The sequence below is a fragment of the Microchirus variegatus genome, assembly GCF_963457635.1.
Source record: "Microchirus variegatus genome assembly, chromosome: 17".
In the NCBI taxonomy this organism is placed as follows: Eukaryota; Metazoa; Chordata; class Actinopteri; order Pleuronectiformes; family Soleidae; genus Microchirus; species Microchirus variegatus.
Window position 1 is genome coordinate 703,431 of NC_139818.1, and position 14,612 is coordinate 718,042.

The 14,612-nt window shown below is 43.8% G+C and overlaps 1 protein-coding gene across 1 annotated transcript in view; it reads left to right on the forward strand.

The window, feature by feature from the left end:
- The first annotated feature begins 379 nt into the window (after positions 1-379).
- The window catches only part of arb2a (ARB2 cotranscriptional regulator A), a 140,211-nt gene continuing 125,978 nt past the window's right edge, over positions 380-14,612 (forward strand). The window contains exons 1-4 of the mRNA XM_083904092.1: positions 380-480; positions 1,895-2,035; positions 2,664-2,765; positions 6,982-7,082. Of these exons, the coding sequence (XP_083760218.1) occupies positions 1,930-2,035; positions 2,664-2,765; positions 6,982-7,082 (309 nt within the window). The 5' untranslated portion in view covers positions 380-480; positions 1,895-1,929. The remainder of the gene's footprint in view (positions 481-1,894; positions 2,036-2,663; positions 2,766-6,981; positions 7,083-14,612) is intronic.

Here is a 14,612-nt window from a genome sequence, read left to right on the forward strand (position 1 = left end):
CGGATGTGCCCGGACTAGTGCCCGGAGCAGGAGGATCTGCTGTTCAGGAGAACCACTGTTTACGTAACCGGACCGGGTTTTTTCAGAGATCTCTCTGAGCCTGAGATTACAATAAAACACAGTGTTCTCAGCAGTGACTGAACTGTTTGTTTAGAACCTTCAGGGCTTCATAAACAAGGTAATGACGCAGATACACACTAAAAAACAGCCTTAATAGGAACTTCCGGTCTTATATTTGAGCACCCATGGATCAGCAGCAGCAGTAAAGGTGCTCCTGTCTCTTTAAATCCGCCTTACAGGCCGTTGCCCCGGTAACCCGGAAGTTTGACGCTCTCAGACCTCTGCACGCGCAGAGTTCTTCCTGTTTGAGAGACTTGGAGGAAGCAGCAGCAGCAGCAGCAGCAGCAGGAGTAACAACAACATCAGGAGGATCATCATCATCATCAGTGGACAGTGGACGTAGTCACGAATGTGCTGATGGTGCGTGAGTCGAGCACACAGCGCGTGCATGCTTCTTCTTCTTATGTTCTCTGTTGTTCGCTCTGCGCGAGCTTCTCCCTCGAGAAAGAGCACGCGCGTGTCCAGAGCCACCGCACACATACACACACACAAAACGAGCTGTGTATGTTTGTTTGTTTGTTTGTTTGTGTTGTTATGAACAAACATCCGCTCACTGCTGCTGTCGTTGTTGTTTAGTAGTTGTTGTTGTTGTTGTTGTTGACACGAGAGACTGAGCAGCGCGAGTCGCGAGACAGCAGAGCGTGGGAAAATGGCTGCAGCCTGTGTTTGTGTTTGTGTTTGTGAGCGAACAGCGTTAGCTTAACTTTAAACTCACTGTGACCAACTAAGAGCTAAACTGAGACCAGAACTAAGACCAGAACTAAACCCACACGTGTTTAGTGAGTGACAAATCACCAGTGAAGCTTTATTTCGTCTCATTTTTACAGCAGAAACATTCAATCACAGCTGTCTACAATCAAATCACTTCACATTAGCATATTAAGCTAACTGTAGGTGGTATAAAACAAAGGTTTTCCTTAGTGTCTGCTTACATGCTAAGTTCTCAACAACATCTACACACAAAGAAGACACACATGTCAAAAGCTTTTCAGTCAACAGGTGGCGATATAACAAAAATAATGCCCTGTAAACATGTTAAAAGTTCAGTTAGCTAAACGTCTGCTAGTGTTAGCAGACGTTTGGCTACATCTGACACCATGATCTCACAGTTACAGACAAAAGCTAATCTTTATGTCATTTATACGTTTGCTTGTTGTGTCGTCAGTGTAGTGGAGGTTACCCACAATCCTTTGCACGTTCACCTGTGTATTTGTTAGCTGATGTCACAGCTTAGCATAAACGATGCTATAAGTTCCACATACAGAATCTACGGTTTGTGAACATAATGTGTCTGTAGGAGCAGATTGTTAGGATTAGTCTCACTGTCCTGACTTTATGGATTAAACAGTAACAACATTAATGTGATAGCAGCAACAACAGTGATTTTCCCGCTAAAACAAAATGGCTGCCGTTCAAATGGCAAATATCAGTGCACTGAAAAAGTGAACTTCACTGGAAAAAATCACCACAACAAGTATTCTATAGTCTGAACAGTCTATACACTGTGATATATGACAATACTGTATTTAATAACTACAAAATGCTTTGTTTACTGTAATGTGTATATTTGATCTGTAGCTGTTTATTTGTAATCATGATGAACAAATCATGTTGTTTATATGTTTTACAATCATGACTTAAAGCCTCTGTGGCGTTGATTTAAAGCTCTTTTTATGACAGAGATGGAGACGAGAGGGAAAACGTGTTTTTGAGACTTTGTCAAAGTCTGTGCAGACGTCCATGATTTAACTGTCTTTATTTCCTCCAATGACAGGAAGTCACTGAGTGATTGACAGGAGCAGAGGACTCATGACCTCTCACCCTTGGTCCACCTCACTCACTCTGTTCATACTGTGGATCATCATGGCTCAGGTCGCTGGTCAGGAGGACAGAGAGAAGACTACTGCACTCAAAGGTGAGGGAGAAAAGCTCTGAGCCTGCAATACACCATATACTCTGTGTACTCTGTGTACTTTGTATATAACACGCTCTCTGTGGATCGTCCAGAGTTTCACCATGAGCTCAGAGATTATAGCAGACGTTTAACAGATGATTCCATGTCTGGAAGCAGCTGATCTCATCCATTCTTCTTGTTCTTGAAGAACAAAACATTCCTTCTGCCTCTGGAGATGAAGCACCAAACATTTCTGCAAGAATAAAAAAGAAATAACTTTTTTTCTCTCATATTTTCATAACGGGACTGTAGTAAAATAAAATCAAAGGTACCATTGGCCCATGAACTAGAACCTGTTCTTACCTGTTCATCTTTAAAATTTTACTTAGCTTCATCAGTAGATAACCTTGAATGAAATATATTCAGATACCTTTTTTTTAGCAAACCCCCCTCACTGTCCTTCTTCCTTCACTGATAGATTTTGTCAAAGTCAATAGAGATTTTTGGTTAATATTTGAAAATCGTCTCTTTTTTTTCTTCCACTTGAAAACGATGAAAAGCTCTTGGTTTTAGTGTCGTCTTTAAATCCTTCATAACTGAACAAAACAGGCAGGAATCATGAAACCTATGATCTTCTCTTTCTTCTCAGATTTGCTGTCGAGAATCGACTTGGATGAACTGATGAAGAAAGATGAGCCTCCTTTTACTTTCCCTAAAACTCTGGAGGAGTTTGAATATGCCTTCAATGAAGGTGAGTTGATCTTTAATCACAAACCACCTGTGAGCTCAATGGCTCTTTAACAATCATGCAAAGACGACTGCTTTAATGAATTAAACAAATCCAGTTGTGTGAGTGTAGTTTAAAGACTTCAGCTCAAACAGAAGGTCAAACCTCTGCTGAATCTGAGACCTGTTTATTTATAGTTATTAACTGTGTCCTCAATAAGAATAAATCATCATCAATCAACACATGGTGCAGACACATGTTCTTCTCTTTATTTCCCTTTGAACAGTCACATTTCAGTGTTTGAACTTGGGTGGAGAAGTTTGAACTTGAAGTTCTTCAGCATCATGACGTCTCTGCTCATCAGTTTGTGATCCGTCAGTTAAAGTATAAAAGTATAAAAGTAAGCCAGTATTTCTTCAACGTAAAAACAACCAGTCACTGAAGCCTGTTTGTCACTTTAAAAAGTTTAAAAAGAATTTTTGTCCGTCGTTGAACACTTTGTCCTCCACATGAGGGTTGTGGAGCTGCTGGTGCAAATCCCAGCTGGGAAATGGGTGCTGCACCCTGGACAGGTCACCAGTCCATTGCAGGGACAACATAAAGAGACACTTTAGAGTGTCCACTTGATCTCTGCATGTTTTAGGAGGAAACTCATGTGTGTGTGTGTCAGATAACAGTGACAGTGAAGACTCAGTCTTGATTGGTTTAGGTGCAGTTAGAGGCGGGGTCACGGCTGTGTCAATCATCAGGAGGTTCAAGGGTTCCTCACAACATTGTTTTGAAATGTCTTCTCACAAACATGGAGGAGTTTGACAGTGAAGAGATTTATGAAGGCAGTGATTTTGAGGAGTTTCTCAAAGTGACAGAAGAAGGAGAATTAACATCATAATCTACAGAGTGTTTACAGCCTCACAGCAGAGGTGACAGTGGATTTAGCTGCAGATGCTACAACGCTGTGAGCATCATCACCGTCACATGTGAAGCAGACTGTTACAGTCAGTACATGATGTTCTTGTTTTTCACATCAGGACTAAATCAAGTTGATATGACTTTATTTTTTAATTGAAAATAGTTATTCACTTTACTTTTATCTAAATAAGCTCAATTTCCCAGGAAAGCCACAGGTGTGAGCTCTCAAATACTTTTTGAATTTTGTTCCTATATCTGCTGCAGAGGCTGAGAAATCACTCATTTAGTCTGCGTTGAAGCTCAGGTTTTAGAGGTGGTTTTTTTACAGGAGTTTAATGGGTTAAACAAACCAGGTGGAGGAAGGAGTTAGAGCTGGAGATGGAGATGGAGATGGAGATGGAGATGGAGATGGTGGCTCATGGCTCTTAGCTCTTAGCATTCCCCTGTAGCCTCCCTGTGCCTCTCTGTTCTCTGTCAGAGTGCTGGCTGTCTGCCTGGCTCAGTGAGTGGAGGACATGTTGTGTACTCTACGGTCCGTCAGTAACCTACTCAGCCTTGGCCTCCGCCTGACGGAGCATTTGCATAACCTCGCTGTGCCTAAGAACAGAGACATGCAGCCTCACCCCCCTGCACTCCCCCCCCCCCACCACCATCACCACCACCACCATCACCGGCCACCGTGCCAACCCCCCCCCCCTCCTCCCTCCACTGCTGCGCCCTCAAGTACCAGCTCAATCTCCCGTGGAGGCAGGAACACACTCTCCATCTCCTCACCCTTTTGTCTCACCCCCCCCTCTCTCTCTCTCTCTCTATATCTTCCTCTTCTTCTTTTCCACTTTCCTCCTCCAGAAAATACCAGACCCAGCTCACACCTCCACACACACACTGACAGACTTTACCCATCTGTATGTCCTGTCAGGTTCCACTCAGGCGTGTTTTTGAAGGATAGCATTTCTATTAAAGCCACGCTGGCCCTCAGGCTGCGTCTCTGCTGTGATGGCTCTCATTTCTATAGCGACGCCAAGGCTGCACCTCTGCCTGAGACAGGTGGAACAAAAATGTTAATTTGACCATGTAATGATGTGAATACAGACGAGTGTGTGTGTACAATAGTTTGCAGGTATCTTAATCACTGAAGATGATGGCTTCATCTTGCCAGCCCTCCGGTTTTCCATTACTGGAAATCCAAGGTTATGTACACCTAATTAAGCGGCCAAATTGAGAACAGAATGCTAATTACCAAAGAAAAAGAGGAGGAAAAGTTGAGAAAACCTTATTCCTCTGAGAGCATGTGTGTTGGGAGAGGCAACGGAGACCACACACACACACACACACACACACACACACACACACACACACACACACACACACACACACCCCTCTTTCCTACAGTAGGATTTCATTACAGCTGCCGTCTTCCTTCTCTTAGGCAGTCCTGTTTAGATCCTCTCTCCTCTCCACGAATGCATAATTGATTTTCTTCAAGGTACTTATCATACACACACACACACTTATCACACACACACATACACACTGCTTCATCCTAACTCCTCACTCATCTCCTCTGCTCTACCTCTCAGGCACGAGTCGACTTTTTAATGGAACACAATGTCAAACCTACAATCACAGTTATCACCTGCTGTAACACACACACACACACACACACACACACACACACACACACACACACACACACACACACACACACACACACACACACACACACACACTGATCCAGGGGTGAAAATGGTGGCAGTTTAGAATGAGATGAAAGAAGCAAACAAAGCCATGCGTTGCTTTATCTTGCAAAGATATTACATTTATTTATATCCTCAGATTGTAGAATAATTGAGAAAGTATGAGAGCCCTCTGGCTGTTTGGGTTAAATATGTCTACTTTTCACCGGCTTACTTCTTACAAATGCTGCAGTCATAAAGGTCAAAATTAAATTTAACACTGTTTAGTGCTTTATTGTGTTGTAGTGTCAGCTGCAGGATCGATGGGCTCATTGCTCAGGTGGTGGTTCCACAGCCACACCACGGTAATTGTTTATTAAGACAAAGAGTGGAGTTTTTATGCCGACTCTCGTGTGGAATAAAAGCTGCCTGTGTTCACGACTGCTTTAGTTTCCCTGAATTACAATAAATCAGTTAAAGGGCGAACCACAGAGTCACAGTGAGAGCCACGCTGTTTTCACTGAGGAAACACTGACACTCATCTACATCTACAGTATATGTGACCACACCTGCTTCTGCTGCTGCAGCTGCTGTGAGTGACACTGTGTGTGTTTGTGTCTGTGTGTGTGTCAGTGTGTGTCTGAATGTATGTAAGCTTTGCTAGTTAGGCAGACTGATGCTGATGTCCAGTTGTTGCAGAGTTACTGTGTGTAACTGTGTGTTACTGTGTGTTACTGTGTGTTACTGTGTGCCACTGTGTGCCACTGTGTGCCAGCTCACCTTTTAAAAGGATGCAAGCTCATGGGAACAACACAGACACACACACACACACACACACTGACAGACACACTGACACACACACAGACACACACAGACACTTTGAGATGTGAGGTGGTTGAAGAACAGGACACAGACCTTTGTCCTGGTGCCAGAGTGAGCGAGGAAGACGAGGGAGAAAGAGACGGACGCAATTAAAGAGGAAGAGGAGGAAGAGGAGGAGGGAGAGGCTTTTTAGATGGATGAAATTTCTGAGGGAGAATTTTTGCCACACCAGCTGTCCAGGCCCGACAATGCCAGACTACCCAGAAGGCCGATGGAGTCGTGACTGTAAGAATGCTGCTTCATCCACAGCACCTGCCATCAGGGAGGGTTAGAAACACACAAGGAACCTGAAGTCAGTTTTTCAAACTCAAAATGCTCAGTGTGTCATTTTCTTCATGACGTCAGGGAGCAGCCTGGAATCATGGGAATTGTTGTCGACTTGTTTGATAAGTCGTCCTGATCCTTTAAGCCGTGTTTCCACTGAGTAGAACAGTTTGGTTTGGTACAGTCCGCTTTGCGTTTGTTTGTGTCTGTTTTTGAGCTACCAGAGTAAAATGGTGTGGTCAAGACGGAGCTCGACCCACGGCAGAAAAACATCACCACGTAAAAGTGTGATCCAAGGCTTAACCAGTCCAAACTAACACTAACTGCACCATGATGGAAACTAAATAAACACCAAAAAGAAACTAAACTAAACTAACTTTGACGTTTTTCTGCAGAAACACATGATTCTAACGTTGATGTGAGAGCGTCCTCTCACACACTAACACCATCACTGTATTTACAGGTCTCTGTGTGTTTATTTACTTCATTCTTTCCTTGTTCTTCCACAGACGGCCAACTCCGACACATAAAAACAGATGAACCGTTTGTGTTCAACGCCAGAGAGGATCTTCACCGCTGGAACCAGAAACGCTATGAAGCTCTCGGAGAGGTAACGCATGACTCTATCATCCTGTTTGTCAGTTTCTGGGTGTTTTATAATATTTAATTCTAAACAGCTATTTAACGTGACTCCACAAGATGAAGCATTGATTATTTGGAAGGAAACGGAGCACATAATAAGCTTTTATGACACATGGAACATTGTAGATATAAATAACTGTGTATATACAGCACTGTTTCATTTGTTATTGATCATGAGAATGCTGCAGAGGCCTGAGATACATTAGAAGAAAAGTGTGACCGTCTACTTATTATTTTTAAAATCCATACTTTGACAGCTGAACACTGTGAATGTTCATAAACAAGGTTTCATTTCTGACCACAGCGTCAGGTTTAATATGATTATAATGTGACTCATGTCTGCTCAGTGTTTGACACTCACCAACAACAAGCTTTGAATCTCGTTTATGTATTTGTTTTAATATATTATTATTCTATGATTTGTAGAGCAGAATGTGCATATGTTTTCCTTACAAACAGTAAGAGTTTCATGGTCAGAGTCAGGTGCAGCAGAATGTGAGCGTAGGTCATGGAGGAGGCAGAGTCTGCTGCTGAGAAGTCAAACTCAATTTAAATCTGCTCCACCATCACATTTCATAAAAAGTCCAGGTGAATGTCACTCGTGTCACTTGTGTCACTTTTGTCGCGCGGCTCGATGAACACAATAAATCTGTTTTAGTCAGAGACGACATGACAGACCACAGCTCCTCCTCCTCTGATCCTCAGTGGATTTTTACGATTCCTTTCAAAGTTTCCATTCCACCTTTTGAAGTTGAGATGCTGCCGACCTGCATGGCTGTATAACATATATATATGTCTAACTATACCTCAGTGTTAGAGTTCACCTCCACTTCACTCCCAGTTTTCCTCTTCATATAATTATGTGTGAAGATAATGAGACAAATGTTCTTTTGTAATCTGGTCTTTATTTGCATCCCCCGCTATGTTGTTTTTAATTGTTCTGCGCGTTCTTTGAAGTTCAAAGCACAGTGATGGACCCATTTGTGGGATTACCTGTGTGTTTTTGTCTTATTTCTAATGCAGGTATACAGTCGCTCCTCTGAGAGCCTTCTGTGGAGGCTTTTTACTCTTTTTAATTCTGCCTGCTCAGGCTCTATCTGCACACATCTAAAAACACTATAGGAATGAATGAATATTTGTGAGCAGGAAAACACACAGAGACATTTAAACTAACTGAAGTCAAACATCAGAGGGGGGCCAAACATTTGCAGAAAACAAATGCTCATCAAGACAAATGTATGCAAATTTTATTCATCCTGCTATTTAAAAAAACAAAAACAAATGACAGAAGCGTCTTCTTTAGGGAAGAAAGAAAGAAAACGGTGTCAATCAGAGCTGATGTTCGCGGCTGTAATGAGAACAGATTCTGTGGAGGAAGCAGTCGTATCTGTCTGTTGTTTTTAGGCCACAGATGACTCAAGAAAATGAATACTGTACTCTCCTCTTATGCAGCGCTGCAACAACAGATGTATTGTTTTTCCTGCTAAGAAATATGCTCCATTATAAATAGACTCAGCCGCTGAATCCTCTGCCTTTGGCTGTAAAATGAGGTTATGCTGCTTCGTCAGCCTCCATATGTGCGACTTCCAGAGTGTGTGTCGACCCGGCGTACCTGCATGATTATTTCTGCGTCTTCTGTTCTCTTTCAATGCCATTGTTTGTGAGTGGAGTCATTTCTGCAGCCGTCTGCTTCATTTCCGTACGGGCCAGAGCAGAGAATTAGTGAGATATGTTGACGGTGAACACTATGCAGACAGGCCTGTTATTAGCCAGAGCCTCTCCACTGCACACCCTGCTGCCCTCTATCAACACCACCTGAGACGCTCTGACAACTGTGAGAGACGACACAAGGACATGGCTGCACGTGTGTTTGCCTCTGGCAATGTATGAATAGGATGGCATCATCATCATCATCATCATCATCATCATCGCGCCCTAATCTCTCCACGATCCTCCATACCTCTGTCCACCTCCCCCTGATCCTGTCGCCGTCTCACTGTCTTTATATCCTCATGGTTTCCTGTGAAGGAGTGTGTGTGTGTGTGTGTGAGGGGGTGGCGTCTGTATTGTCAGACACATCACAGCACCAGATGTCCAATTTGCACTTCAGCCTCGTCTGAATGGAGGGACGGATACAAAGAAGAAGAGGAGAGCGAGGATGTTGGTGTGATGGCCTCCAAGAAGAAGAAGAAGGAGACGGGGACCACGTTTAAGAGCAGCCAATCATCTTTGATCAGTACAAAGAAATCATCAAAACTGTTTTTATAAATCAATATATATATGTTTATACATATATATTGATTTATATGCGGAGTTCAACTCCTAAATCTAACTTGTACGACTTACTGTTGATGCAGCAGGAGGAATTTAATACAACTCAAAACACAACCAAGAGCGGAATTTTTTTCAGGGAAAATATATTTTTAAAAAATATAGCTGTACATAAACTTAGTGGCTCATCGTCTATCTTAGTAAATCTGATTGTGGGGAATTAAAAAGCACATATTGTATGTTTGCACAATGACAGTTAAAGAAAAGAGGACAGTAAACTAAAAGGTTTCTTGATAAATTGACTAAAATTCTCTGACGTCCAGTGAAGTCGTCGTATCCTGCACTTTCACCGTCCCCTGAATAATTTCTGGTGTAATATCAGTGACGAGTAAACAACCAATACAATAGTGAAAGAGACACCTGTGAAACTGGACACTTGGAGACATTTATATCTTTTTAATCTTTATTCTTTCTGTAAAAACTTCTCAAAGGCCAGAAAAAACCCAGAAAAGTCTTATTTCCCCACAGTTTCTTCATTCCCATGGAACTATTTTGAACAAAAGTTCCCATTGAAGGTTTCTGGATATTTACTGGGAATTTTCCTGGACCAGATCTGGTCAATACCTGGTCTGAATGAGATCAGTTTAACAGAATTCAGACTATGATTCCACCTTCTTTGTCTTTTATATTCTGTGTTGTTTTTATGCAAATTAAAAGACAAACTAACACCTGGATAAAGACCTGCAGTGGTGTCACCCTCAGGGTCACCTGTAGACTGACCCGTGTGTGTGTGTGTGTGTGTGTGTGTGTGTGTGTGTGTGTGTGTGTGTGTGTGTGTGTGTGTGTCAGTATCAGTGGTGGTTTGTAATCCTGTGATTCAGTGATGAATCTCTGTGATAGAACACGAGCATAGACTCTGGTCCAGATGGAGCTCTATTAAGCTGTTAATAAATGAGGATTCTTCTCTGCTCTGCCTGCATCTGTGGAATGGAAGACACACACACACACACACACACACACCCACACACACACACACACACAGTCAGAATATTATAATGAAGTAAATCTAGCCAGATGGCTGAATTAGAAAGCTCTCTCTCTCTCTCTCTCTCTCTCTCTCTCTCTCTCTCTCTCTCTCTCTCTCTCTCTCTCTCTCTCTCTCTCTCTCTCTCTCTCTCTCTCTCTCTCTCTCTCTCTCTCTCTCTCTCTCTCTTCCTCTCTATTCTGTCTCTCTTTTCTTTTCTTTTCTTTTCTTTCTGTTTCCATGTTATCGATTTTGGACGTTGCTATAGCAGTGACCAGCTGGCCAAGGTTTGAGGCCCTGCTAAAGTGCCCTTGAGCAGCACATTCTGAGGAGACTGACAGAATTTTCAAAAGCGTCCATTTCTGTTTCTCTTCTGTTGTAAGAATGGTGTTTTCCTGCAGAAATGACGGAATCGTCTGTGAACAGTTTTTTCTCAGAATAAATGATAGATCCTGGTAAAATTTCTGTATTTTAATCATTTTGTTCAGTGCAGAGTAAATGGTTGTTGTTCTTTAGTTTGATGAAATCTCACACTTTAATGTTGTCTGACATAGTGTGTGATGTTTGGTCATGTTAGGCTTTGGTCGTGGAGCGGCTGACACTTTTAAGTCCATACATTACGAAGTAACTAGATTGTGTTTGTATAATAATGAGGTGGTTGTGCAGCAGCTCACGTCATGGAGACGATGGAGAAAACAGTAAAAACTGCAGAGACAGATTTTTAGCTTTGGGAGCTCGTCATGTTTGCAGTTTTTACTGCTAACTTTTGTTCAGTCATGTGGAGTCGGTTTGGAAATGAAACTTGTTTTTGATTGTGTTCACTAAACAAATATATTTGTCATTTTTCATCTTCAAGGCTGCAACTTAATCAAATTATTAAACTATTTTTGATAAACTGGTTAGAGTTCACCATTTCTCAGTGTCTTAAAAGACCAAACAATTACTCAGTTCGTTGAGAAAATAATCAATTAATTCATCCATCCATCCATCTTCTTCCGCTTATCCGGGGCCGGGTCGCGGGGGCAGCAGTCTGAGAAGGGACGCCCAGACCTCCCTCTCGCAGGACACTTCCTCCAGCTCTTCCGGGGGGACCCCAAGGCGTTCCCAGGCCAGCCGGGTGACGTAGTCACTCCAGCGTGTCCTGGGTCTTCCTCTGGGTCTCCTCCCGGTGGGACATGCCCAGAACACCTCCCGAGGGAGGCGTCCAGGGGGCATCCGATACAGATGCCCGAGCCACCTCAGCTGGCTCCTCTCGATGTGGAGGAGCAGCGGCTCTACTCCGAGCTCCTCCCGGGTGGCAGAGCTCCTCACCCTATCTCTAAGGGAGCGCTCTGCCACCCTGCGGAGAAAACTCATTTCAGCCGCTTGTATCCGGGATCTTGTTCTTTCGGTCATAACCCAAAGTTCATGACCATAGGTGAGGGTAGGAACGTAGATTGACCGGTAAATCGAGAGCTTTGCCTTTCGGCTCAGCTCCTTCTTCACCACAACGGACCGATACAACGACAGCATTACTGCGGCCGCTGCACCGATCCGCCTGTCAATCTCACGCTCCATCCTTCCCTCACTCGTGAACAAGACCCCAAGATACTTAAACTCCTCCACCTGAGGCAGGATCTCTCCACTGACCCGGAGGGAGCAACCCACCTTTTTCCGGTCGAGAACCATGGCCTCGGACTTAGAGGTGCTGATTCTCATCCCAGCCGCTTCACACTCGGCTGCAAACCGCCCTAGCGCACTCTGGAGTACCTGGTTTGTAGGAGCCATCAAGACCACATCATCTGCAAAGAGCAGAGATGGAATCCAGCTGCTCCCGAACCAGACCCCTTCCGGCCCCCGGCTGCACCTAGTAATTCTGTCCATAAAAATAATGAACAGAACCGGTGACAATGGGCAGCCCTGCCGGAGTCCAACATGCACTGGTAACAAGTCTGACTTACTGCCGGCAATGCGAACCAAGCTCCTGCTCCGGTCGTACAGGGACCGCACGGCCCTTAACAAAGGCCCCCCGACCCCATACTCCCGGAGCACCCCCCACAGAATGCCACGAGGGACACGGTCGAAAGCCTTCTCCAAGTCCACAAAACACATGTGGACTGGTTGAGCAAACTCCCATGAACCCTCGAGCACCCTGCATTATGAAAATAATTGTTAGGTGCAGACTTTTTTAAGGTGTAATATTTAAAGATAACAGTAGTTTCCTTATGCTTCTGTATCATCATCATACTCCTTCAGATAAACATGAAGGCGTGGTCTTCACAGTGAACTTCAGTTTGGCAGATGATGTGATCTGTGTATAAATGACATGTGTCCTGATTCACTGACTGACCTCATGTCTCCATTCACCAAAACACTGAAAGCAGAGAGAAGCAAACAGACACAGTAAAGTATAAGAGAGGTGGATTAGAGCAGATGAAAGGCTGCATTAGAGGAAAGACAGGAGGGCTGATGGTTACAGCACTGGCATCTGTCAGTACAGCGCCCATGGTGGCACACAGTACTTTACTGTGAATTAGCCCTCTGTTGGTGTCTCAGTGAACACCTGAGGAGGTCATTATGATGCTGTTAGGATGAGCAGAGCACGGAGGCCACAGAGAAGAAGAAGAATCTACGCTGGTGTAAACAGTCCGTCTGTCACTCACAACGTTCTTCTTCTCTCCATCAGAAGAACGACAGAGAGCTGATGGGAGTCACAGCTCTGTCTTTGTTCCCTCATGAACTCTGTTTTAATCCCACTTTGTGTTTCTACACCAGGCTGACTTTAAATAAACAACCTTTGCGCTGCCTCTGCCGTCTGTCTCTGTGCTGTTGTTACTCTGCTCATTGTTCAGGGGGATTTTCTTCTTTATTTTCTTCTTTCTCTTGCTCTCGTCTGTTCTCCGGAGAAGGAATGCTTTCCCTGGGTATAGTCAGTGATACGGAGTCATTATATAAACAGCTTTGATGCCTCTCTTTGCTCCTGCTTTCTGTGGCTAAGTGGCTTTTTAGAGAGAGGGCTCTGGACCAGTGAGACAACACGTGTGTGTGTGTGTGTAGGAGTTTCTCATATATGTATAAGCTTCATATGCAGCTGTCATTGTTACCAGAGGTTCACGCCTCACAAAGCCTTCAACAGCTCTTTTCTAACCAGAGAAAGCACTCGGGGAGCACAAACCTCTGCTGAAGCTGCTCTGTTTACTCTGATTCTTTGGTCATGATCTACACCTCAGAATATCTCTTCCCCTTCCATCCTTTACCTTTTGACTTCTGCTGCTCACAAACAGACACATGCTGCCACAAACACAACAACATTACATGCTGCACAACACAACACAACATGGCCTTTTATCACTGTTGTGATGAAGGTGTATATTTGACTGTAAGTGATGATAATGTGGTTGATCCTGTTAAACATCTGCTCATATTTGTGATGGTCTCTGAGAAGGTGCTTTCACATCATTGCTTCACAGTCCTCAGTCCACCACTGAACACCATCATGACTCTAACTCCGCCTTCATCCTCTTCATCTCCATCACTCTAGTCTCTGTCTCTCAATCTTTTCTCCTCTTCTTCAAAGACCTCAACCCTGACCTCGGTTTACCATCTCAAACCAAACTGTACCATGATAGTGATGCATGTGCAGGTGGAAGGAGGTCTTTCTGTTGGACATGTTGACTTGTAAGGTTCTCATGAAGGTGATGAGGAGACAGTGAGGACTCTTGCCTGTTCACTTATTAAGAACACATAACTCTTGGTCATCTCCTCTGCCCTCAGCTGTTCACCATAGTGAGCTCTGGAATGATCCTCCTGACTCCTGAGGATTACTTTTCCTCGTCTTGGTCCTTTCCGTCCACTGATCTCTCCTCTAAATCCTTTCCTTCCTCCCTGATCCCACTCTTCTTGCTTCATCACCGTCGTACTTCCTCTACACAAACAAACCACAGACACAAGAGTGACCTCAGCTTCAGACTCTCCCACGATCACCGTCACTGTCGTACACAGAGCTTTAAGAATACGTGATTATCCAGCTGCTCTGTCTGGAAATCAGGGCTTAGATTAACTCAGTTACAGTGACAGTCAGGCTAATGTGGCACCACATCTTAAGCCATGATGTCAAAGAATGGTCACTAACAACGACGTTGTTGCCTCAGTGTCGACGGGAAATAACTTCACCTGACATATCTGTGTCTTTACTGTCTCACTAATTAATGGACAATTAAACTT